Genomic DNA, 24,354 nt, shown 5'->3' with positions numbered 1-24,354 from the left:
TAATATTTCTAACTAAACAAAGGAAGAAAAGAACTCAGTGCCCTTCCACTCTCTGAAGAAGGATGACCAGCGAAGCTGTGTATCAGGGCCCCTTAATGTCGAACTGCACCTCCGCCGCGGGCCTGCCCGGCACTGTACTGTCTCCGGGATCGGCCCACGTATGGGGAGTGCTTAACGCCTGCTTCACCTCCGCCGCGGGTCGGGCCGGTATTTCACTATCTTTGGGATTTGTTTATACACGCGGACACGATAGTAGGGAAAGTAGCCTAAACAGCTTCGCTGTAAAAGAAACAGACAACGAAGCAAAGGCAGGAAAACACGCCAAGGTCTCGGAAGCAGTAGCCGTCATTCGCCAAGCGCATGCTAGATAGCGCCGCAATAGAGAGTTTTAGTTCGTACGTAAATATAGTGCACGTTACACAATACCGGGTTACCTGAGCCGTAGAGTACTCGCAGCAACATACTTTGACGCTTTGTGCAACTGCAATGTATTTGAAGCGTTTTTGTGTTACGCGAGTGTTCTCGTCGAATAAGGTTAAATGAAGCACTGAATGTTAACGATTACGTCGCTACCTACCGATGCTTTACAACAGCCGTTAAACACAATATGGTAGGTTAATGCGATAAAGGTTGTGTTCTCTCTGGTTAAAGATGCGCCACAATATATGGAGCCACCAGCGCGTCTACTTACGTAAACGTCTCCGGCAAGCCAGCATTTCACAAAGGGTAATACGTTTCGTTAACGCTCTCTAAGGTCGCCGCAATCGCAAAAATTGCAGGGAGGGCAGTCGCGTGTTCCAGGAACGGGCAACACGCGACTGCCCGCCCTGAAACGCTGCGTTCTGCAGCTGCCGGCAGGCGGCGACGCAAGTTTATGCTTGCGCCGTCACGGCAGCATCTCGCATCCCTATAAGTATAGGCAAATTTGCACTTTTTTAAAAAACCAGGCAATTAACTGTGCCAAGTGTTATACTAAGCGACATGAACTCAAAAATGCGATCTTTCTGCAAAATTTGGTCAAGAACCGTGCAGCGGTGCGCGCAAAATAATTTTTCGAACAGGCGCAGCGAAATATGCACGACCCTATACAAGCTCGTCAGCCTGCACCCGGCAGCAGCGATTGGTGAGCAACAGGACGTATACGTAAGCGGGAGCGCGTGCAAGAGACACCTGATCTCGGTACCTTTTCAACCGCAGTTTCATGCAAATATATTTTAGTTTCCTTGTTTCTTTTTTCTTGTTTCTTTGATTTCCGAAGCATCTTTATTTTAACCTCCTCATACCGCGTTGTGCGGTCCCTTAAGGTGCACTACTTGAAGAGGCGTTCACAAATCGTTATGGTAAGATGGCTAATGAACGAACTTCTATAAGAGTGCTTTGTAATTATTCCTTTTAGTACACCTATTAGGATTGTGTAATTACAGCCGGAAAGTAGTGAATTCTAGTGTTCATAGAAGAAATGAAAAAAAAACTGGTGCCAGTTTAGAAATATCCGTCGAAAAAAAAGTTGCTACGAAACCCACTGATCTTCCAGTTAGCATCGCAAGCGTCTCCTCGTAGCGCTGCAGGAAGGAACTGAAATGTCAATACATCTTTAGTACAATTTCAGGAGAAATATATTGAAACTGGTGCCCGATCAGGATTTACTAGTCGAGCTAAGTTCAGTTTTACCCGGCTTATTTTTTGTAAGTGCTATAGGTTTCTTAAATAGAATAAGTAAAAAGCTTACGTAGAGAAACATTATTACTTAGCTAAATGAGCACTGCAATTTTCTACACAAGTAATGTTCGCCTGCAATAACCTACATAAAGAAGTGTAGCATTGCATGCCAGTTGGTGTAGGATAATGCAGCGCTATGAACAGGACAGAAGACTAGACGAAACGACAAGAGTGCTCCTATTTCATAAAGTTCTCTGTCATACGTATTGCGATGCTTTAGCGTTCACAGCGCTACCTGAAAAGCCACAGATGTACTATCTGCCACAGGCGATATTATGAAATAACATGCTTAAAAAAGACTAACGAAAGAGGTGATATAAAACTTGCGGTGCAACTTTGAAATCAAGGAGAAGAGCAGAGAGTTATGCACTTAACCTCACAATTTTTGCAATTTACATGTCTTAGATCGGAACGAATGCTCAAATCTCGCATAGAGAGAGCATTTCGTGGTCTAGCACGTGAGACGTAAAGGTTATTGAAGGTTATCAAAACAAAAGCGTTAGAAACACCCTGTGCTTCCGAGGCCGTTGGCCTGCCTCGGTCCGTTTAGTTCCCCTTCCTTCCTTCCTTCCTTCCTTCCTTCCTTCCTTCCTTCCTTCCTTCCTTCCTTCTTTCCTTCCTTCCTTATCTTTCTCTTCCATTAATTGGGGCACAGGGAAGCTGCCTAGTAACATCTTGCCCAATTCCTAAACAACAAAGCTGCCACTTCAGCACTGAGCACGTGAATAGTTTTCAAATAGCATGTGCGAAGGTTAATAAAAAGAGAACGGCTCTCACCACTGTGTTGTCTCTGGACAAAACACTGTGCTTCTCAAGCTCCCGCTTCTTCGACTGTTCCCTGAGTATCTTTTGGAAGCAGGCCTGCTTTGAGGCGATGTCCTGCCGCCTTGGAAAAGGCTCCAAGTCTTCAAAAGCAACCTGTTGAAACACGACGAGAAATGTACTATCTTCAATACACAAAAGTGGGAAAGGCAACACGCACGTTAAATTGCTCAGTCGCAGTACTTGTGGTACCAGGTCGGCTACAAATTATAAAAACATACTTCCCAGCATCACAACAAGGATACCAAGTATCATCTAAAAGTCTACATATGAGGAGTAAATGCGGTTATTGTGCCATAGATCCTAGGCATACATGCGGTGGCTCTGAGAAGGGCTGTGAAAAACAAAATTCCAGATCAGGCCTATTCACATAGACGTATCTACTGGGGTGCAGGGGGGCGGGGTAGAAGTAAGCCATTTGCCCCCTCCCCCTTTGAAAGCGGGCACTATGGGCTACACAATGGCAAATGCAACAAAATAACAGCTGATGCCGAGTTTTATTTCAAATTTGCGCCCACAGAAGTATGCTTTTCTGATTACGTATCTCCTGCTTGGGCCGTCAGGATTGTCTTTCGGGCCTCGCCGCCAGGATGCTTGGCCGGCCGCACTATGCAGCTAATGACTAAGAGACGTACGGTCGCGGACAGAATATTACGGACCATGAAATCTAAGAAAAAGCTGAATATCTCCGCAACCTCACAACACAATCTGGTATTTGCATTTTGGACCTCGACTAGAATATGCTAACAACGTTGTCGTGGGCAGTTTTACTGGTTACTGCTACAGGCTGCTCGGGAATTGAACGTTTTCGGCGATCCCGTGGTCCATTTTATTCTGTCCGCGACTGTACGTGCCTTGCACGCCTGAATTGCAGCGGAGGCTGTCGACGGGCAGTCCAAAAAAAGTTTCACCTTCCGCCGCTTGCATCATACCGTGTTTCCAATTGTTAGGGGCGTCTAAACTAACTTTGCAAACACAGAATAAGCTTAGATTTCTATATAATTTACCAGTCTTTCAATAGGTGGTGCCTGCCACAGGCTCAGACTGAGGCTAGCAGCATGTACAAGTAAATTTTATCGATTTTGTTGCTACATTTAGCGACTGTCTTGTTTGCTTAGCGACAAACTTTCCTATTTACTGACCGGCGATATTTTTTTGCGAATTGAATGAACAGTCGGCGACATTTCAGCGACTTTGAAGTTGGAAGAGTTCCTTCAAAAATGACCCTTGGTGACGCACTTTATTATTCAATAGCTACATGCAAGCTCCTGAATTTTGTAGTACGGTGCATAGGCTCCGCGTCCACGACGACGCAACGGTTGCCTTCACATTTGTAGTGTTCAAATACGTGATTGTCCTTCACAGCACAGTCGTCATGACAGATTTAAGATTGTTCTCACAAAACTGATGTTTTTCATTCTTCACAAAACTGATTTGAATGGGTTTCAAATAAATGCATTCGACTGGTGGACTTGCGAAATAGTAGCAGTAAATGATTTTACCAAAGCCGATTGGAATACATTTTATGTTCAGATTTAGAAAACAGGAACTAAATAAAACAGATCGACTTCATAGAAAGCCGCAGATATCGGAGCTGCTGATCTCGTTCACGCGAATTTGAACAAACCGATGCCGTTTGCCATGGCTTTCTGACCAATCAATACTTCGCGGCGGCTTTCAGGTAGCTGAAGGGCGGAAGGGTAGTATTTCAAGGATAGTATTTGACCTGCATAAAGCTCGGCTAATTGTCGTCGCCGTGTTAACAAAATGCGGCCAAGTGCGTTCCGCAGTATTTAGTTCTATTACGAACTTCAAGAACTAGAAAAGGTTTAAAGATAATGTAGACTTGCCTTTTCATACCTTTCATTGCCTTTTATTGCCTTTTCATACTAAGAAAACTAGGTTATGTTTAACCTTATAATCTGAATGTATATGGAGAACTTATAGGGACAAACAACTGGCCGGAATGTGTTGTGAGACGTTGATGGAAATGAAATGACCACGATTTATAGTGATAGAATCCAGCACGCTGTTCGGGATTTAGGTAGCAATTATAATTTTTAATTAGCAAAGGAAGTCTCAAAAACCAGTAAGTGGCGTGAACTGGCGGTGAAGCTTTAGTACTTCGAACGTAGCTTATGAAGTTACTGTAAGTAAGTCGACTGTTACTAAGTACCGCATACTTACTGCTTAAAACTGCAATTCGTAAATTATTAAGCTGTTGCGCTTTATCCTGTGCGTATTACGAAGTAAAAAACGTCCACGTTAACTAGTGGCGCTCGTGTTCCTCAATGCATGGCAGCCCACATGATTTCTTTTGTACGCAGGACTTCCAGAGACGACATGCTTCGAAAATTAAAAGCGCGCGCGTGGCTACGGCAGCACGCTAAACTGCGTATCGCGTCTAAAAGCGCCGTTTCACTTTAGAGAACTGGGCTTGGCTTGTTAATGACCAAAACTGTATAGTCATCTGCCTCCCACCAATGCCAGAGAATAATCGCTGTGGCATTCAGTTATCATTGTTTCCAACATGATTCCAGTGAACGACTTCATCCTCACTGCAGATCGAAAAATTCTGATAAAAAATTTTCCACGGCGCTTTCCGCGTTACCACTGCAGGATTCGACACTCTGACCGGTAAGCTTTCCACTGCACTAAAAAATCGGTACCATAACATTTGGTTGTCAGTCCCTTTAAGCTGTAGCCATCATTCGCTATCTAAATATACCGGGTGTTCTTTTTTTAGATAACACGAAAGTTTTAAAAATCGCCTATGGCAGCTTAATTCCTATCATTGACGTGGATTACTCGAAGATGCGGACGAACCTACACGATAAATTGAAATGCACTATCGAATAATTAACACAAGCTCACTCATTCAATGTTTCATTGATTACTTTACGGCGCATATTGCAATTTACGAATTGCAGCCAGTGAATTTGCAAGGTGCATCCGATTGGGCGGATGCCTCTTGGGCGTTTAAATACATGGGCATTCCAGCTACTTTTGTGCTTCATTGCATAAAACGACGGCTTGTTAAAAAAAATAAGTGCACCAATTGTGCCTTTTTGTTACAGGTTTCACAGTGCATCTCTTGAAACCCGTGTGATCCTTAGAATTCGTTCCGAGTGTACATGACTTGCAAACTTAACGGCTACAATTTGTAAATTGCAATAAGTTCGAAAGTACTTAATTAATAGGTTAATTAGTGAGGTTTTCTTATTAGTCGACGATGCATTTTGATTTCTCGCGCGAGTAATATCCGCTGCTACGAGTAATCTAGCTCAAGGACTAAAATTACGGTATCTAACACAAGCGACCTTTAACAATACTGTATGGTAAAAAAAAAACACCTTGCATATTATTAAAGTAACACGCATCTACACTTTGCTGTTAAATTTATTGCTAATTTATCACATACACGGACATTACACCAACATGAAACATCAAGGGAAGTGATTAACTTCACGTTAGCTTATACTATCTACAGTGTCCCGAAACGCCTACGTTATTTAAAACCTACATGACAATCTTTGCAAGAATTTTAACGATTTTTTCCTCACTTCAGCCACAGACTTCAGACAATTTTGGACACGCTAGACTGTAACGGTTTGTTTCGATCAAAACTGCCGGATTCGAGACCCTGGCAGTTTTGATCATGACCGTACGTCCAGCAGTTTTGATGCCTTCAGGTAGTATGTGTGGGTTTATTGACCAGCTGCATCCACCCAAAAAGTTCACGTAGACGTGACGCCTGCGGCAGAAAGGATTTCCCTCAACCCCTGCCAAGGCTGTGAGTGGTGGCGCTGGCTAATACTACCAAAATTAGTTCTAGTACATAAACATAAATACCCCAGAAATCGGATGGGAAAATGGTGCCGCGATAGCTCAATTGGTAAGACCATCGCACGTGTAATGCGAATACGTGGGTTCGTGCATTGGTTCGTCGTAGATGGCAAAACAGCGCTGCGGTAGCTGAATTGGTAAGAGCATCGCTCGCGTAATGGGAATACGTGGGTTCGTAGTGTGTGGAGAAAATGGCGCCGCGATAGCTTAATTGGTAAGAGCATTGCACGCGCAATGCGAATACGTGGGTTCATAGTGGATGGGGAAAATGGCGCCGCAGTAGTTGAATTGGTAAGAGCATAGCACGCGTAATGCGAAAACGTGGGTTTGTGCGTGGGTTCACAGTGGATCAGAAAACGGCGCCGCGGTACCTGAATTGGTAAGAGCATCACGCGCGTAATGCGAATATGTAGGTTCGTGCGTGGGTTCGTAGTGGATGGGAAAACGGCGCCGGGGTAGATGAATTGGTAAGAGCACCACGCGCGTAATGCGATGACGTGGGTTAGTGCGTGGGATTGCAGTGGTTGGGAAAACGGCGCCGCGGTAGCTGAATGGGTAAGAGCATCACGCGCGTAATGCGAATACGTAGGTTCGTGCGTGGGTTCGTAGTGGATGGAAAAACGGCGCCACGGTAGCTGAATTGGTAAGAGAGGCACGCGCGTAATACGATGACGTCGGTTAGTGCGTTGTTCGTAGTGGTTAGGGAAAACGGCGCTGCGGTAGCTGAATTGGTAAGAGCACCGCACGCGTAACGCGAATACATGGGTTCGTAGTGGATAGGAAAACGGCGCCGCAGTAGTTGATTTGGTAAGAGCATGGCACGCGTAATGCGAAAACGTGGGTTTATGCGTGGGTTCGCAGTGGATCGGAAAACGGCGCCGCAGTAGCTGAATTGGTAAGAGCATCACGCGCGTAATGCGAATACGTAGGTTCGTGCGTGGGTTTGTAGTGGATGGGAAAACGGCGCCGCGGTAGCTGACTTCGTAGGAGCATCAGGCGCGTAATGCGATGACGTGGGTTAGTGCGTGGGTTCGTAGTGGATGGCAAAACGGCGCCACGGTTGCTGAATTGGTAAGAGCAGCACGCCCGTAATACGATGACGTGGGTTAGTGCGTTGTTCGTAGTGGTTGGGAAAACGGCGCCACGGTAGCTGAAGTGGTAAGAGCAGCAAGCGCGTAATGCGATGACGTGGGTTAGTGCGTGGGTTCGTAGTGGATGGAAAAACGGCGCCGCGGTAGCTGAATTGGTGAGAGCATCACGCGCGTAATGCGAATACGTAGGTTCGTGCGTGGGTTTGTAGTGGATGGGAAAACGGCGCCGCGGTAGCTGACTTCGTAGGAGCATCAGGCGCGTAATGCGATGACGTGGGTTAGTGCGTGGGTTCGTAGTGGATGGCAAAACGGCGCCACGGTTGCTGAATTGGTAAGAGCAGCACGCCCGTAATACGATGACGTGGGTTAGTGCGTTGTTCGTAGTGGTTGGGAAAACGGCGCCACGGTAGCTGAAGTGGTAAGAGCAGCAAGCGCGTAATGCGATGACGTGGGTTAGTGCGTGGGTTCGTAGTGGTTGGCAAAACGGCGCCGCGGTAGCTGAATTGGTGAGAGCATCACGCGCGTAATGCAGTGACGTGGGTTAGTGCGTGGGTTCCTAGTGGATGGAAAAACGGCGCCACGGTAGCTGAATTGGTAAGAGAGGCACGCGCGTAATAAGATGACGTCGGTTAGTGCGTTCTTCGTAGTGGTTGGGAAAACGGCGCTGCGGTAGCTGAATTGATAAGAGCATCGCACGCGTAACGCGAATACATGGGTTCGTAGTGGATCGAAAAACGGCGCCGCGGTAGCTGAATTGGTAAGAGCATCACGCGCGTAATGCGAATACGTAGGTTCATGCGTGGCATTGTAGTGGATGGGAAAATGGCGCCGCGGTAGCTGAATTGGTAAGAGCACCACGCGCGTAATGCGATGACGTGGGTTAGTGCGTGAATTTGTAGTGTTTGGGAAAACGGCGCCGCGGTAGCTGAATTCGTAAGAGCATCAGGCGCGTAATGCGATGACGTGGGTTAGTGCGTGGGTTCGTAGTGGATGGGAAAACGGCGCCACGGTAGCTGAATTGGTAAGAGCAGCACGCGCGTAATACGATGACGTGGGTTAGTGTGTTGTTCGTAGTGGTTGAGAAAACGGCGCTGCGGTAGCTGAATTGGTAAGAGCATCGCACGCGTAACGCGAATACATGGGCTCGTAGTGGATAGGAAAACGGCGCCCCGGTAGCTGAATTAGTAAGAGCATCACGCGCGTAATGCGAAGACATGGGTTGGTGCGTGGGCTCGTAGTGGATGGGGAAAACGGCGCTGCGGTAGCTGAAATAGTAAGAGCATCACGCGCGTAAGACGAAGACATGGGTTCGTATCCCACCTGCGGCCACTTGTTTTTTCATCCACTTTCACTGTCATTAATTTCTCGTATGTTGTCCTTGGTGTCTTTGTTGTTGTCTTTTTATGTTATGATTAACAGAAATCGCGGCCTCCGGTTCCCTTTCTTCTCGTTCATTACATTACGAGGGTCCCGAGTCCGTCAACCTTGATGCCTTCAGGTAGCATGTGTGGGTTTACTTACCAGTCGTCGTTACCCTAATAGATCACGTACTTGTGACGCCTGCGGCAGAAAGGATGTTCTAAATCCACCGCAAAGGCTTCTGAGTGGTGCCGCTGGCTAACACTCCCAGGGTGTAATTCTAGTAGTAAAACATAAATAACCTAGAAGGTGGATGGGAGAACAGTGCCGCGGAAGCTTAACTGGTAAGAGCATCGCACGCGTATGCGAAGACGTGGATTCGGATCCCATATGCGGCCAGTTATTGTTTCGTCCACTTTCATTTGCATTGATTTATTATTCCTTTAATTCAAATAGTAGGTACACGTAATTTCCCCTATGTTATCCTTGGTGTCTTGGTGTATGGCTTCTTATGATATGATTAATAAAAATCGGGCCCCTCGGTTCCCTTTCTTCTCGTTCATATATATATATATATATATATATATATATATATATATATATATATATATATATATATATATATATATATATATATATGTGAACGAAAAATAGTTGGTACACCACTGCCTATTCAATACAGCTGTGTACGAAAAAGCATGGTCACTCCATGACAATTTCAACTGGCGGTTATTTTTTGCCGTATCTCATTCTGACTCTGCGTTTGTCTTGCCTCAGCTGTGATGTTTCTTAGCTCCAACATGTTTTACATGCTACTACTTGCTGGGCAGGGCCGGAAGTCCCGGCGCTAATGCTGGCTAAAGGGGGGCCGATTCCTGGCGTAAGGTTCCCTTCGCCTATCATCACGGCTCGGGGCGCGAGGCTGCAGCTCCCCTAAATATAACGCTGGCGCTAGACTTCTGCATGTAACCTTCCATCATCTGCACATCCTTGGCTTTTCTGGCAGACGTTCTGCCCGCACAGCGCCCCCCCCCCCCCCCTCCCACCTACTGCTCCTTTTATTTTAATCATACATCAAACACCCCAGAATTGACGCAATTGTGATTCGGCTTACGACATGTGTATATGGTATCACCTTGATGAGCGTGTCGACGTCGTAGCAGAGACGGGCAATGGCCTTCAGCTGCCGCATGATGGATACCGTGTCCTGTTTTGTGAGCAGCACTTCCTCGTGCATCTTGAGGATAGCCAGCGAGAACCGAAACAGAACCTTGGGGCCCTCCAGCAGGAAGCAGTCCCAGATGCGCAGCAGTGTCTGCATGGGGATAGTACGCGTTCACTATGGCTTGAAGTTACAAGAAATATTGTTTCTTGCCTACAGCGACAAAATACCATGTTGAGACGCCTAAGTTAATAGAACATATTGGCGCTGTCAATAGCCATGCAGTGTTTAAATCACTCATTATACTCTTGACGCGCCTATAATCCGAAGAAAATGAAATCCCGCTTGAGTTTTCTTTGGCTTATCAGAAGGGTTTATTTTTCCAGTAAATTTCAACTTTTACGCAAAAAAAAGGTCGCAGTTTCACTTGAAAGGGGAAGCACCGATTGCGATAGCAAATTAGTAGATAGCCATATGAAATAGTGATAGTAGTTTTATCGGCCGCATAAACTTGTAAACATTCGCTTACTAACTAAATTAACAATGATATAATATGTAAGCGCTAGAAAGAAACAGACTCACAGAGACAGCGCTGTCTCTGATCGTCTCGTTTTCGCGTCATTCAATAAGACATGTGGATAGTGCCCGAGGGCCGCGGCTCCAATGAGTTTTGTGAATACGACCTCTGAAATTTCATGCATTGCAGAAGGTGGCTATATTTGCACATCTGCTAAACGACATGTCCCAAGTAAGTGAGATTGGCGCGAGACTTTGTAAAAAAGAAGGCTACGTTGGCTTTCTGCACAGTGCGATAAGAATGCAGGTGCGAAGGCTCGGCTCGTTCATGAAAAACGTTTTATCGAAGCCACCATGTACACGTGGCACATGCAGTTTAACGCTCCCACAGCCGCTGCGAATGAATCCAAACGACCTGCGTGCAGATTGTAGTGAACCGAGTTGCACAAATTGTAGTGAACCGAGTTGCCGAGATGGAGTGTTTAACAGTGCATGACCTAGATATACTTTCAATAACAGAAAGTGGCTGCACAGTGTCATTAGAGACGATGAAGTTCTTCCAAGCTCTTACAATGTACTGCGCAAGGATAGGCTAACACGAGCCGCCGGAGTTGCACTGATACTAAAACACTAACGTACAAACCACCGCCATGCTTTGATGTACTGAAAACGTTTTGGTGTAAACTTTTTCTTGATAAAAAATTATTCATTATTCCCGCGGGCAATCAAACTGACTCTTGCGACAGACTTCACGACCATTTATTGCAGTTACAAAGTAAACGAAGTAGGTTTATTGCCACTTGAAAAGTGTTGTGACGAATCTGTCATGACAAATAATCTCAATAAAACCGCGTGTATTAGCATCAAATACAAAAAAAAAACGCCTACAAGTTATACTTACGCCCTACGAGATATAGAAATTGGACTTACTACTCAAAGTACCTCGGCGTAACAATTACTAACAATCGAAATTGGACTAAGCACATAGAAAACATTACTGGAGCGCACGCACGCACGCGCACACACACACATACACACACACACACACACACAAGAACGGACACTCATATAATTAGAGTTACTTCTAACTGTAATTTGGAAAACGATCAAAAGGGTCGCTTTACAATGCCACCACACGCTGCCGTCAATGGTAAGTGAACTGTCATTTGACAACTGAAAGTTTACATATTAAAAGAGGCAGCTGTAGGCCTTGATTTGTCGTAACTTGTAGCGCCATCGCATTTTCGGACTGCAACAAAAAGCAACCATAGCACACACTATGCGTAACAACATTCAGCCACGCGTACAATGACTTCAGCTCCTTTCGCCACGCGTAGCGCACCAGCGCGTGATCCACGCTCACTACTGGTAGACAATGATCGCACAGTTCCATAGAGGGCGCCACTTGTCTGGCGGCCGGACCGAGAGAAAACGAAAACGTGGGGGAAATGAGAAAAGAAAACCGCCCCTGCATGGACCGGAATCATCGTGCCACCAAATCTCGGAGGCAATATGAAACGTACGCAATATTCCAGCAATAGACGACGCCACACTACAGCAGCACTCCAAGTGCCTGTCGTTCTTGCAGGCTCACGTAAGATCGCATGATCGCAAGGGCTTTAAGGAAAGCGATGGATCGTTAAAAACGGCGTTGTTATCCGCCCGTTATGGTATTATCCGCCCGTACTTTGCGAGGACGGATATGTTTCAGAAGTGCTTTATTTTTTTTTTTCGCTCACAATTTCGCTCACGCCAGCGTCTGTTATTTATTGTTAAAATGCAAATCCCTTGGTGAATTCTTTGAGATTGCACTTGCTGTTCGCAAAAAAAAAAAAAAAAAAAAAAAAAGAGCCTCTCTTGCTTGAGCAGCAGTGCTGCATGCAGAATTTTAAAAATTAAATTGTGTACTTTTACGTGCCAAAACCACTTTATGATTAGTGGAAGACTCCGGAAATTTCGAGCACCTGGGGTTCTTTAACGTGCACCTAAATCTAAGTACACGGGTGTTTTCGCATTTCGCCGCCATCGAAATGCGGCCACCGTGGCCGGGATTCGATCCCGCGACCTGAATTTTGACCAAAAAAAAAAGAAAGAAGAATGGTAGGCCACCTTTAACTTTGACTTAATTGGGTGTCTCTTAGTGGCACTCGCACCTTGGCGTTGGTGTCCTTTATTTAGGTTAACTTTAGGCGAACGCAACGAACGAACCGAACTCGGAGGCAACTGTTTTCCATTAATTAGCCAGTTAAATATCATGCCACCTTCTTGTGTGTGACGTCATTAGTGACGTTTTTACTTCCGCTTTCTACTTCCGGGTTTGCAGGAATTTCGCCAAAGTCGCACTCACGCAGCGAGTCTCTCAAGTCTACGATTCTGTGCCTTGGCGTGTGGTAATCAGTGATTTCTTATTAATTTTAATTATTCCCGATACTTCAGTAACTCAACTTGTAACTAACCTTATGCTCTGATTCGTACCTATGATGAAACGCATGAATTTTGTACTGTACTATTTTTTTCTATTTTTTCTCTGATTTATTTTGAATTTCGTCCCCGGTCGTCTGAGTGATTTCTAAATAATTCTAATTATTCCAGACACTTCAGTAACGCAACTGGTAAGAAAGTTAATGCTCTCATATATTTATGATGAAATCCATGAATCTTGTACTGTACTATTCTGTTTTTTTTTTCTGATTTACTTTGAATTTCCTCTCCGGTCATCTCAGGAGGTGAACCGGAAGTGCTGCGCAAGAAATGACTGTCACTGGATGCTCGTGCCACTAATAAGTAAGAGGCCATAGTAGCCTTAAGTTAGACCTCTCATTCGTGTGCGAATTTCGAACTCGTACGCGAAAAGTTGAATTTGTTGCCCGTGATTTCCACTGCATTTAAAAAAATTCTAGAAACCAACGATTTCTAGAATTTCACCGCTTACCGTCTTGTTTTAATCTTACTTCTAACTTCCGCGAAAAATAGACGCATTGGTAAAGCTCGACAACGTCCGACAACATAACGCATCACATAACGACAACAACGCCAACATCTGCGTGGCAAAAGCTCCAAGACTAATAATCATGAAATGTGATTAGGTTTATGGGCCACATCGTTTCATTCGTTGTTGTTCACGGCAAACAAAAACATAATAGACAATACATAAAGTCAGCATAGCTGCGTCAGCGCGGCAAAAGCTAAAGACTAAGAATTATGCAATGTGATTAAGTTTATAGATCGCATCGTTTAATCCTGGTTGTTCACTAAAAATAAATACATACATGAGCGTAGTCATAAACATATGGGGAGTCGTTTCAAAATGGGTACAGGGGAAGTCAATTTAATTCCTTTACATTTTTCCATAACAATATTTTTCTGGGCTAGAAACTGCGATCTACAGAATTGGCACGGAAACCAATACCATCACTGCTGCGAATCAATTTGCCCACAATTTATTGTGGCTTTATATAACGGGAATGAGGAGAGAGTTACGCGTGTTACAATCACAACTATACAAAAATTGTGCGGAAACCGTGGGCGATGATCGTCAATGTAGGCGAATAGCGCGAACGAACGAACGAGCGAGCGAGCAAGCGAACGAAGAAACGTTTTCATTGCCGAACGCTCCGCTATATACCGCACCTACACCTTCGGAAACATCAAAGCTCGCTCGCAATAGCGCGTGCCTATAGAATAGCTATAACAGCCGGCGTTGGGCGACGAACGCGGCCGGCAACTCGGCTGCGCTAGAGCCCGTGCCCTCTGCACGGGAGACTTATCGCAAGTCCGACCAGTGACCACCGCCAACTGCCAACGACGTAAATAGCCGAAAATGCTTGGAGTCGACAACACTTCAAAGTCGAAACACAGACAGTGAATAAAGGGAAGATTAGCTTTTTGTGGCGGCTCGGGCTATTCGCAGGAAGATGTATGGCAGTTAATGGTATGGAAGGAAGTGCCATCAGCAAAGGCAAGAGTGGAATTACATACTGAACAGCACAATCTCTCAAAGAGCCACGGAGCAGCAAGTAGACACAGCTGCAGAGAAGATACAGAAGTTCCAATTTTAACCAGGGGCAAAGTTAGAAATGCTTCGCAATATATGTGCAGTGCAAAAGCAGAATGAGGTGGTAACAGTGGATCTGATTAACTACAGCGTCGACACTGTGCTCGACAGTCCTGCGACCTTTAATATGCAGTGTTTCATGACGTAAAGTGTAACCCTCATTAGGACAGTTCAAATTATTAATTCATAGCCACCACGGAGACTCGGTGGTTATGACGGTCTGTCGCTGAGCACAAGGTTGCGGGTTCGATTCGTGGCCGCGACGACCGCTTCCCCATGATGGACAGAATGGGTTAACGCTTACCGCGCTCTTCGATCGCACGTTAAGAACCAAAGGTGGGCCAAAATATGTCTAGCTGACCGCCAATACGGCGTTTCTCCTAACACGCTAATATGATTGAGACGTTGAACCCAATCTATTATAGCGATTTTTAATAATAGTACCCAACAAGAAAGCAGATGTTAGCCGATTGAGAAGTTGCAGACCCAATGGCTCGCTTCCAGCATTAAGTAAAATATTCACTGCGGTAAATTCAAATAGAATAACGGCAGAACTTTATTTAAATTACCCAAGGTGAAATGTTGGTTTGACAAAAGCGTATTAAACAATGTATCACTCACTCCATATCAGTATTCCGGTAATTGAGAAGCCTCCGAACAAACCGCTCTATATGACCGTCAGAGGTTCCAAAAAATGGTTAGGTTTAGACGAGATACGAAATGGCATGTATAGGCATTGCGTAGTCATGGAGTAGGGGAAGCGTACGTGAATACTTTTGGTAATAAATACAGAGAATTCAAGGTCATTACCATTGTTATTACAATAACATACTGGTTCAGGGGGCTATCAAGCAAAGAGATACAGTCTCATCATTGTTGTTAACTGTATGCTTGGAAGAAGTGCTAAGCATGCTGAATTGGGAAGAATCAAATTTAATTATTACCAAATACATCTCATCATGCTGCATGCGCTTTGCATATAACAATGTCCTTAATAAAATAGGCAGCTGTGCCAGTCAGTACGAATTCATAATTAGAAAGAGAGAAAAAGGAGCGCGCGAACTGCGGTGCAAATGGAACCCCGAGTTCCATCCGTCGAGCAGTTCGCGTAGCAACGACATCGCACTGTTAAGCGACCCTGGAGATGATTTGCAACAAAAGATTGGGGGGTTTGAGCGGGTAAAGTCAAGGGGTAAGTTTCAGGGTTCACACGCAAAAGACTAAGGCAACGTCGTAGCTAGGCAAGGAAACGAGTTAGTGATTCGAAGTCAGCCTTTTAGAGCTGTCCAGGCTAATACATTTATCTAGGCCAAGTAGCCACAGGGGACTCAGATTACGAGAAGAAACTATCCAGACGAACAAAAATGGGTTGGAGCACACATGGCAGGCACTCTCAAGTCATGTATATATGGTGCCGTGCGGACATCAGTGGAAAGAAAAGTATAAAATCAGTGTATTGCGCCAGTGTCAGCTTTCGGGGCCGAATTTTGGTGCGTATATAAGAAAGAAACTTGAGAAGAAGCTATAGGGACTGCACAACGAGCGAAACGATAGGTGACACGTTAAAAGACACGAATAAAGTGGTACAGATTACATACCAAACGGGTGCAGCTAATCTATCTGAGGTGAAAAGGCAGAAGTGGAGGTGAGCAGGTCGCGGAATTGCGTAGCGCACAAATCAGTGTTTCATCGAGAAACAAAATTCGTGACAATAGAAGGCAAACGCCGGCGAGGGAGGCAGGAAATTAGGTCATGTCATGAAATTAGGTAATTAAGATATTTTCAGCATGGGATGCATATCGCTGGGAGCGGCCATCGTCCTGCTGTGGAACGACATAGATTATTATTATTATTATTATTATTATTATTATTATTATTATTATTATTATTATTATTATTATTATTATTACTATTTGCAGCGCGCTTCACTCGTCAAATGCCTACAGCGTATTAGCGTACCTTGGTTCCGTCGCAGTGGCTGTCATGCATAACTGACTGTAGACTTTCTTTCGACACTTCCCTCATCGACTTGGTCATTTCTTCTGCCACTACTTTACGAGAAGAACAATGCCACGCCTCGTAAATGTCTGCCGCAGTCTCCTAACGAGCACTCTTGGGGATGTAACTGTTAGTGCACTTTATTCACTGAGCCTGAAGAAAATAACGGCACACCCCGTATTTAGCGTTATTTTCTGTTTATTGAAATGAAAATAAAAGAAAGAGACGTAGTCACCTTATAATGGTGACGGCTACTCCTTTTCTCATAGCAGAAACAACAATATAAAAAAAATATGTAGGGAAATGAAAAATAACGAAAAAAAATCACTTCATACGGTGAGAAAGCCACAGCACAGTCCTATACGCATATATGAACATAACAGTGTAAAAGTAAAATGCACGTTGCACCACAATGAGTTCGTAAACAAAGTCACAAACACACACAAACGGCCGTGATGTAGACTTCGATGAGCATATAAACAGATGAGGAATTACAGGGTTAAAATAATTCACGCAAAAAAAAAAGTATAACACGTAAGCGTTATTGTCAACTCACATTGTTCTAGAGTGTATTGACAGAGAGAGAGAGAATGGCAGGGCAGCTAACCATGGTCGCGCCCAGTTTGCTACACCACACGTGGAGAAGGGGAAAATAATAAAGGAAGTCATTGTGCGCGCACTTACGGAAGAACATTCACTCACGCAGTCAGGAGCGGTTGCACAGTCCAGTCGCCTTCAAAATGCGTAAAAGCACTTCAGTAGCCTTGTGCGTACAAGAACACTTCGACCAAGGCCTTTGAATTTTCCAATAATGGTACGTATGCCTTCTAAGAGGCTTATAACAGCATGCTGAGTTCCTGGTTAACTATCGAAGCAAGGGAAGTGGCACTGAAGGCGCTCTACACCTTTGTCACACCATTCATGCGGCACTGTCGGCCGATTCCTATAAGGATCGAATTACGTTTCATAAGAAAGTCGCATTGACAGAATATCCATTATGTCAAGGACGCGTCGCGCTCAGCGATACATTCGCCGCGCAACATTTTTGGAATATGTTAAGTCAACCATCTCCTTATCTGCTGCACTATAGTCATGAACACCAGCGCCTGATATTCTCTTCACAGTACTATATAATTTATATTAGCTGCTGGGAGCTTACAATTCAGCGTTCGAAAAATTGCCTGCTCTTTCTCTGAGCTTCCCGAGACACCTGTCACTTCCAGTTGTTATTTCTACGCACGTATAGACGGCAGCCACTTGGCGGATTTCTTTAGATGTCCCGACCAGGCAATGCCACCGGCAGAAGTAGAAACGGAGAAATCATAACGATGATCGTGATGATGATGATGATGTGAGCACCGTCTTCGAACCGCGGTGATACGTGTCACCTAAATTGTGTTATCTCGGTATCTTTTCTTTAGTAACTCTATGTAACTTTCTGTGAACCTCTTGATCTACCTTTCCTCCTCCCCCAACGCAGTAGCAAACCACATATTGCGATCTGGTTAAACATCCTACCTTTACCTTTATGTTTCTTTCTCAATCTGTCCTTCTGTCAAGGCGTACACATTCCTCTACGCGACTTGTCCTTAGCCGTTCTACACAGTTGCGAGAAGTAAATAAATTGACATTCATTAAGATGCGGATTAATTGAATCCTTGGCTTAAGTAATGTTGCTATATTTCGGTTCGATGCGCAGATCATAGCTACACAGATAATAGACACTACCATGTCAGTCGAGGTGCTCGACGTTCTGCTTTTTGACAGCAGTGGTGACATATTAGCTTTAACGCGAAAACATTACAGAGGAAGGGACTCGGACGTCAGCTATATGGGTACCCGAAAACCCTTCCCTCGCTTTCGGGAGAGTGGAAAGGACGTGAGAGCACGCAGGAGAGGTAAGGAGGATTGGCAAGAGGAAGTGCGCACCGGAGGGATTGGTGCACAGAGGAGAACGGGGGGAAGGAATGTTGACTGGGTGCGCACGCCGAAGTGGGGAAGAGGCAGTGGAAACGACACAAGTTTCATACAATTACTAGACAGAACTGTCTACGGGAGCTGCAAGCAGGGCTGTTCAGCCAGCATGGATGCGTGCATCGGAATGGTGGTTGGTACGTAAAATTGCCTAAACTTATGGCTTCGTGGTTTTGTAAACCGGTTATTTTGAAGAAAGTACTGCGTTATAAATAATGAAGTAAACATTATTAAAATTGGTTGACGACAGAATTCGGACGCAGGGAATCTAGCACAGAAGCCCGATATTGAAACCATTACGCCAAGGACGCATGGATAAGCGGAACCAGTGCAATTAGTTGCGATTATGCGTGTTCGCAGAGTCTTATTTCCTTCTGGAGTCACAAAAATTATATATTGCCTTGAAATTTAAGCCAATGAAGGCAGACAAAGGGCAATAAATGAAGCCAAAAGAACGTCTTAAGACACAAGCATGAAAAACAGAGAAATCCAAGTACTAACCGTCATTCCAATGGTGGCTGAACGATCTCAGCGCCAGCATTTCCTCTAATAATTATTGTAGGAGAGAGAGCGAGAGAGAGAGAGAGATAAAAGAGATGAGGAAGGCACGTAGGTTGACCGGAAGATAGATATCCAATTTGCGACCCTGCACTAGGGAAGGGGTAAGGGGAGACAGAAAGAGGCAAACAACAAGTATACACACAGGAAAAGAGCGGGAGAGAGAATAAAGGGAAGCGCGCGCGCGCGCCCACACGCACACACACACACACACACACACACACACACACACACACACACACACACACACACACACACACACACACACACACACACACACACACACACACACACACACACACACACACACGCACACGCACACACAAAGGAACACATGGAGTGTCACAGTCGCTCAAGCAGGTCGCTTGACTGGAGGAACCTCAGTAGCGCAATTCATCGCTTGCTGGGCAAACTCTACGGTGGAAATGAGCCAAGCGCACAGGAACGACCGGAATGGTTGTTGGTGCGAGCGTCACGCTCGAGTGCGCGTATGGACGCGGTGAGAGGCGGGCGTCGGCGCCTAGAAAACGACACGGCTGAAGAATGGGGGCTGCGTCTTTAGCAGGAGACAAACGGTGCCATCCGTCGTCCGATTTGCCCCACGCCACGAACCGCCACCAACCGATTTCCAACAACTTCCGACAGGATGCGGCGATGCTCGGTCGTTCGCACGCCATGCCATGCGTCCCAAATCGCCGTAGGCAGCGAACAGGACCATGCAGAGCCACGCGTCGGATCGGACGCCGTATCGTATCATGTGCTACCTTTTATAGTGGGTGCACAGCACAGTATACTACGCAGTGCGTTATAAGAAAACGGGATGGGATTACGAGGCGGACAGGGTGCATGAGCTTTAACGTTGCGGTAGCGAGTAGATAAAATGGGTCAGAACAAAACATAAAGATAATATAATCAAAACTATAATAAAGAAAAATATAATATAAAGAAAAATAATCACAACTTCCTTGTGTTGCCTATGATTTGAGGGCGCAACATTCAAAAGCCTATGGGCATCCCTGTATTACTGCAACAGCTGAAGGCCCCTTCACGACATATGCGGCTGCTAAGAGGCGATTGCATACTGACCCGTGTTGGATTTCTCACGCGTTACTGTAAATAGAAGAACGCGAAGAACACCGAGTTGCGTGATTATTGTTTCCTTTTAATTCGTACCCGCTAACATGAATTTCGTTGCAGGCTCACGTTCAGATAAATCTGATGCTCAAGTAATGGAAACGGAGCTTTCAAAGAGAAGGAGGGCTTCTCGAGTTGCGCGAAGCAGCAGACACATCTGCAAATAATATGCGTTTTCTTAATTCTTTGGTAACGCAGCGATGAAAATAGGTAGCTACACACAAACAGGCGCGCAGAACAAGTATTTAGTGGCCCTTCCACCTCCACTATCTCTTCTCTCATTTATTTATTTAATTATTTATTTTTCTTCTCCAGAGAAAGGGCACGTCTTCGTCGTCACTTTTGTCAAACGTCCTCCTTTTTTGACAATCCACAACTTTCCAACCTGAGAGAAAACCGCAAACGCGTGAAACGGCAAAGAAACACAGCCTACTGTCGACACCGTTCGTCTTATTCGGCTAAGGCGTCAGAAGTGCGTCGAGTGGTCAATGGCCTCGGAGCAAGAAACACGCGAAGCCGGGCATAGCACGGCGCCGGCGGGTCTGACTGCGCGGTCGGCACGGCGCCAACAGTCGTCTCGGCGAGCCGCGCACTGCACTGAGTCAGTGAGCGGGCGGCGCGCTGCGTATACGACGAGACAGCCGATGAGTGACACGGCGCCACGACGCTGTAGGAACGCACCGCCGCGCCTGCTGAAAATTGGGTCTTGCCACACCTTAATACGGCACTGAAGTCCTTAGCCCCCATGTCTGGGCATGTAACGGTTCCATCTTTTCTGGTAATTACTGCGCCCTAGACTGCACTGGAGTAACTGGGGAGGCTGTTGAGGTACAGACGACCTCCCGCTGTTGCAGTGTGAGGGAAAGTATTCCGTCGCAACACGCTGGTGATTGGCGTCCAGAGGAGTGGTTACAACCTGCACGCTCAGGCCAAGGCTTTGATCGGAGAAGAGGCGCGAGTTCGTTTCTCTGTATGCACGCACGCACATGCGCGCTGAATGTTGCATATAGGTGGCGGGAGGGCAATGGCGCTCATTTGCATTTGCTGTTCATTTTCACGCATATCGGTAAGCGTAAGACTTACAAGGAAGAAAAAATTTATGCGTTGTTCTACGCAGAATAACGAGGAGCTTCTGGGGAAAAACGACCAGCGGAAGAAAGCTATGCAAACAGCGTTTGCCAGGAACCGTCTTAACTACGCTGTAAACTAATTTACACCCTTAGAAGTAAAAGAATGGCGTAAATACGTCTATAACTCACGCGGCGTGATTTACATAACTGACACCCTAAGGGTGTCAGTTATAGACATATTTACACCATTTATCACTTTTAGGGGTGTAAATTATTTTACAGTGTAAAACACAAGACTAGCGCTTTTGAACTCATAAGCGAAGCTAAAGGCAAGTGCAAATGAAGCTGGCGACAGTTCATAGTCGACGATTGATCGAAACCGCGAATAAATATGATTTTTTTTTTTAAATGGCGCTATGGCGCGTTTATATAGTAGCCCCAAACGGCTCTGTTTCCTGGATGACGCAATATACTGATGGATAACCAAGTGCCTCATTATCGAAGACGTGAACCAGCATCAAAACCGGCATCTTTCGTGAGGAATACCCTTGCGCCACATCCTGCCAAAAATAATATGCTCGATTACGCGCGTGTAACATTGGCAATGGGCGCAAAGATCGATTTCAAAAAGCATTCCTCCACATACGAGTACTTATGCATGGCGCTAGCGCTGCATCTTCTAATTTGCTACACAGCATCTCAATCACGAAAACCAAGTACTTATTCAACATTTCCACATGCCCCATAACCCCCATATCCAATAATACGGTGTGGGTTCCTATAATCCCGTATGGGTTCCAATATATGGTCCTATGTAAAGACCTGTATGCACCTATAAATCATCTGTTGGATATGGGAATCACGGGGCTCAAGGGCTCTTCCAATAGGTTTCCACGTCACAGAGATAGAGACACAGAAAGAAGGGGCAGTGAGGATAACGAGACGCCTCCGGTTTGCTACCCTGCACGTGGCTTGAGGAAAAGCGAGTTAGAAAGAAGAGAGGGGGGAGAGAAAATGTGCGTTACTATACCAAAAACCACAAGGGGAAAATTAATAGAGTCCGTATTCACAAAACCATTTGTTTTGGCTGCCGTCTGAGCGCAGCAAACTTCTGATATAGCGATCAACACGGTGTCATAAATGCGATCACCATGGCGACAGTCAATCATTGGGGGAAGTTAAGAAAATCTTAAGAATACAGACCCATCTTACAGAAAAAGCAAGAAAGATTAATTCAGCGGTGTGCAGGAGCCAAGCAGGAAAAACGCGTATAAAATCCTTTCTTATATACAGCTTTGATATAGCAGAGAACTAAAGACGAACACTCATGCAACTACGACGCAATTCAAAAATGAGAAAACATAAAAGAACCTTCTTTTTCTTTTCGGTATTCTCTCTCGTTTGACGGTGCACGGCACCCTTTGATCAATACTGTCCTGGCAGTATGCACTGCAGCTACACGTTTTGTTCAGGCAGATGTAGTGTAGCCCAGCGCATAGTCAGCGTGCATCTCGCCGGAGCGTCTGTTACAAGGCAACACATTATTAGCGTTTCATTCCGTATCGTTATAGCATCCAGAGGCCGAAATCCAGAAACCGTGAACGAGAAAGGGGCCGCATGCGCTATTATTCTTGAACTCAACGCCCCATGAAGTTTTGTTAGGGAGCTGCAAAGACAGAAACAATAAATGATCTTTCTGATTGCACTAGAACCCTTCGCAATGTTTAATGTGCCAGTGCGACTTTCGAATAAAAATGAAGCTACCTTCGTGTATACGCTTTTCATCTTTTTGGAAAATTTGTCTTTGCATGTTACTTTGCAACACGCTACTTACTGGGCTATAGAATACCAAACTCATTTTGAGAGAATCATGACGGACAGAGCATCTTTAAAGCCGTACATTATTGCACTATATATACAGTCGTCGGAATAGGACAAAGAACTGTTCCGCAGCAAACGAAATGAATTTTTATTCCGTAACGCTCCTAGACGCCTTTTATTACGCAACCCTTTACTAGACATTGGTCTCAATTAGGATGACATGCTACTTGGAAACGGGTGTCTAACATACGACAGAGGCCACACTTCCCGGATTTCATAACTGTAATGATGTGTCAAGTTAAACAAATATATAAACGACTACACTGAGATTTGCATAAAATCGCACATCCTCACATGCTGACTCCAGCGTAAAATAAATAAATAAAGACTCAAAGAAAGAAAGAAAAGCAAAAGTTGGCCACAGAATAGCGCGACGTTGCTGCCTGTATTATGGCACAATGTGCTCATAACAGTGCGCAGACAGTGTTCGTTACATCCTGCTTATGTAGGTACAGCAGCGCGAAGTCCTGAGACTAGCCGCTTGCGGAAATCGACGACAAGATGCGCTGACGACGACGCGCCAGACAAGAACGAGCGCAGGTGCCGCCGCTGGAGAGCGCGGTGTGATGCCGCGGCTCAGCAAACAGGGCGACGAAAGCTCCGCAAACAGAGCTGCTTATTGGCGCAGCCCGAGCTGCATGCCACTCGTCACAAATGGCCGTTAATGAGAAGACCACGGAGAAGCTGGCAGACGGGCTCGTCCACACGCGATGTGGCTTCGCGTCGCCACGTACATGTCTGCGGCAAAGGGATCCATCTTCGCGCATAGTTCGCCCTTCACGCTAGCACTAAACCCAAACGTCCCGGAAGCACTCGCCAGCAGAAAACATTTTCGCTGCTGGGGCGCAACTACGCACAAAGAAAAACGGCGCCCACCGCCACCTCACAAGGAGGAGCCGAAAAGGTCGGAACCGGTGCGGAAATAATGAAGTCTTCTCCGGGCTCCATCAAGTTAATGGCCACCGAGAAACGTCACGTCGCAGGGAGCGTGCTCGCAGCATCCAGCCAGGCTGAGCGGTGCTCTCACTATTTGGAGAAGCCCGCTAGCCGTGGGCAGGTCACGCGCGTCCTTCCCGCGGCGGGACAGGCTGAGCGGCGACAAACACCCGACTCGATGGGGGGACGCCTTTTGCGGCGGCTGCAGAGGTGCACTGGCATGCTACAGGGAGA

The 24,354-nt window shown here is 45.7% G+C and overlaps 1 protein-coding gene across 3 annotated transcripts in view; it reads right to left on the bottom strand.

Annotated features, from left to right (window-relative positions):
* The window catches only part of LOC126544339 (uncharacterized), an 803,357-nt gene that overhangs the window by 23,451 nt on the left and 755,552 nt on the right, over positions 1 to 24,354 (bottom strand). For all 3 annotated transcript variants that reach the window (XM_050191622.3, XM_055062080.2, XM_050191623.3), the window contains 2 exons: positions 9,973 to 10,152; positions 2,497 to 2,637 (listed from right to left, as the gene is read on the bottom strand). In XM_050191622.3, the coding sequence (XP_050047579.2) occupies positions 2,497 to 2,637; positions 9,973 to 10,152 (321 nt within the window). The remainder of the gene's footprint in view (positions 1 to 2,496; positions 2,638 to 9,972; positions 10,153 to 24,354) is intronic.

The sequence above is a fragment of the Dermacentor andersoni genome, chromosome 1, assembly GCF_023375885.2.
Source record: "Dermacentor andersoni chromosome 1, qqDerAnde1_hic_scaffold, whole genome shotgun sequence".
Taxonomy (NCBI): domain Eukaryota; kingdom Metazoa; phylum Arthropoda; class Arachnida; order Ixodida; family Ixodidae; genus Dermacentor; species Dermacentor andersoni.
The sequence above is the reverse complement of the archived record's forward strand: the minus strand, read 5'-3'. Positions and strand labels throughout refer to the sequence as shown.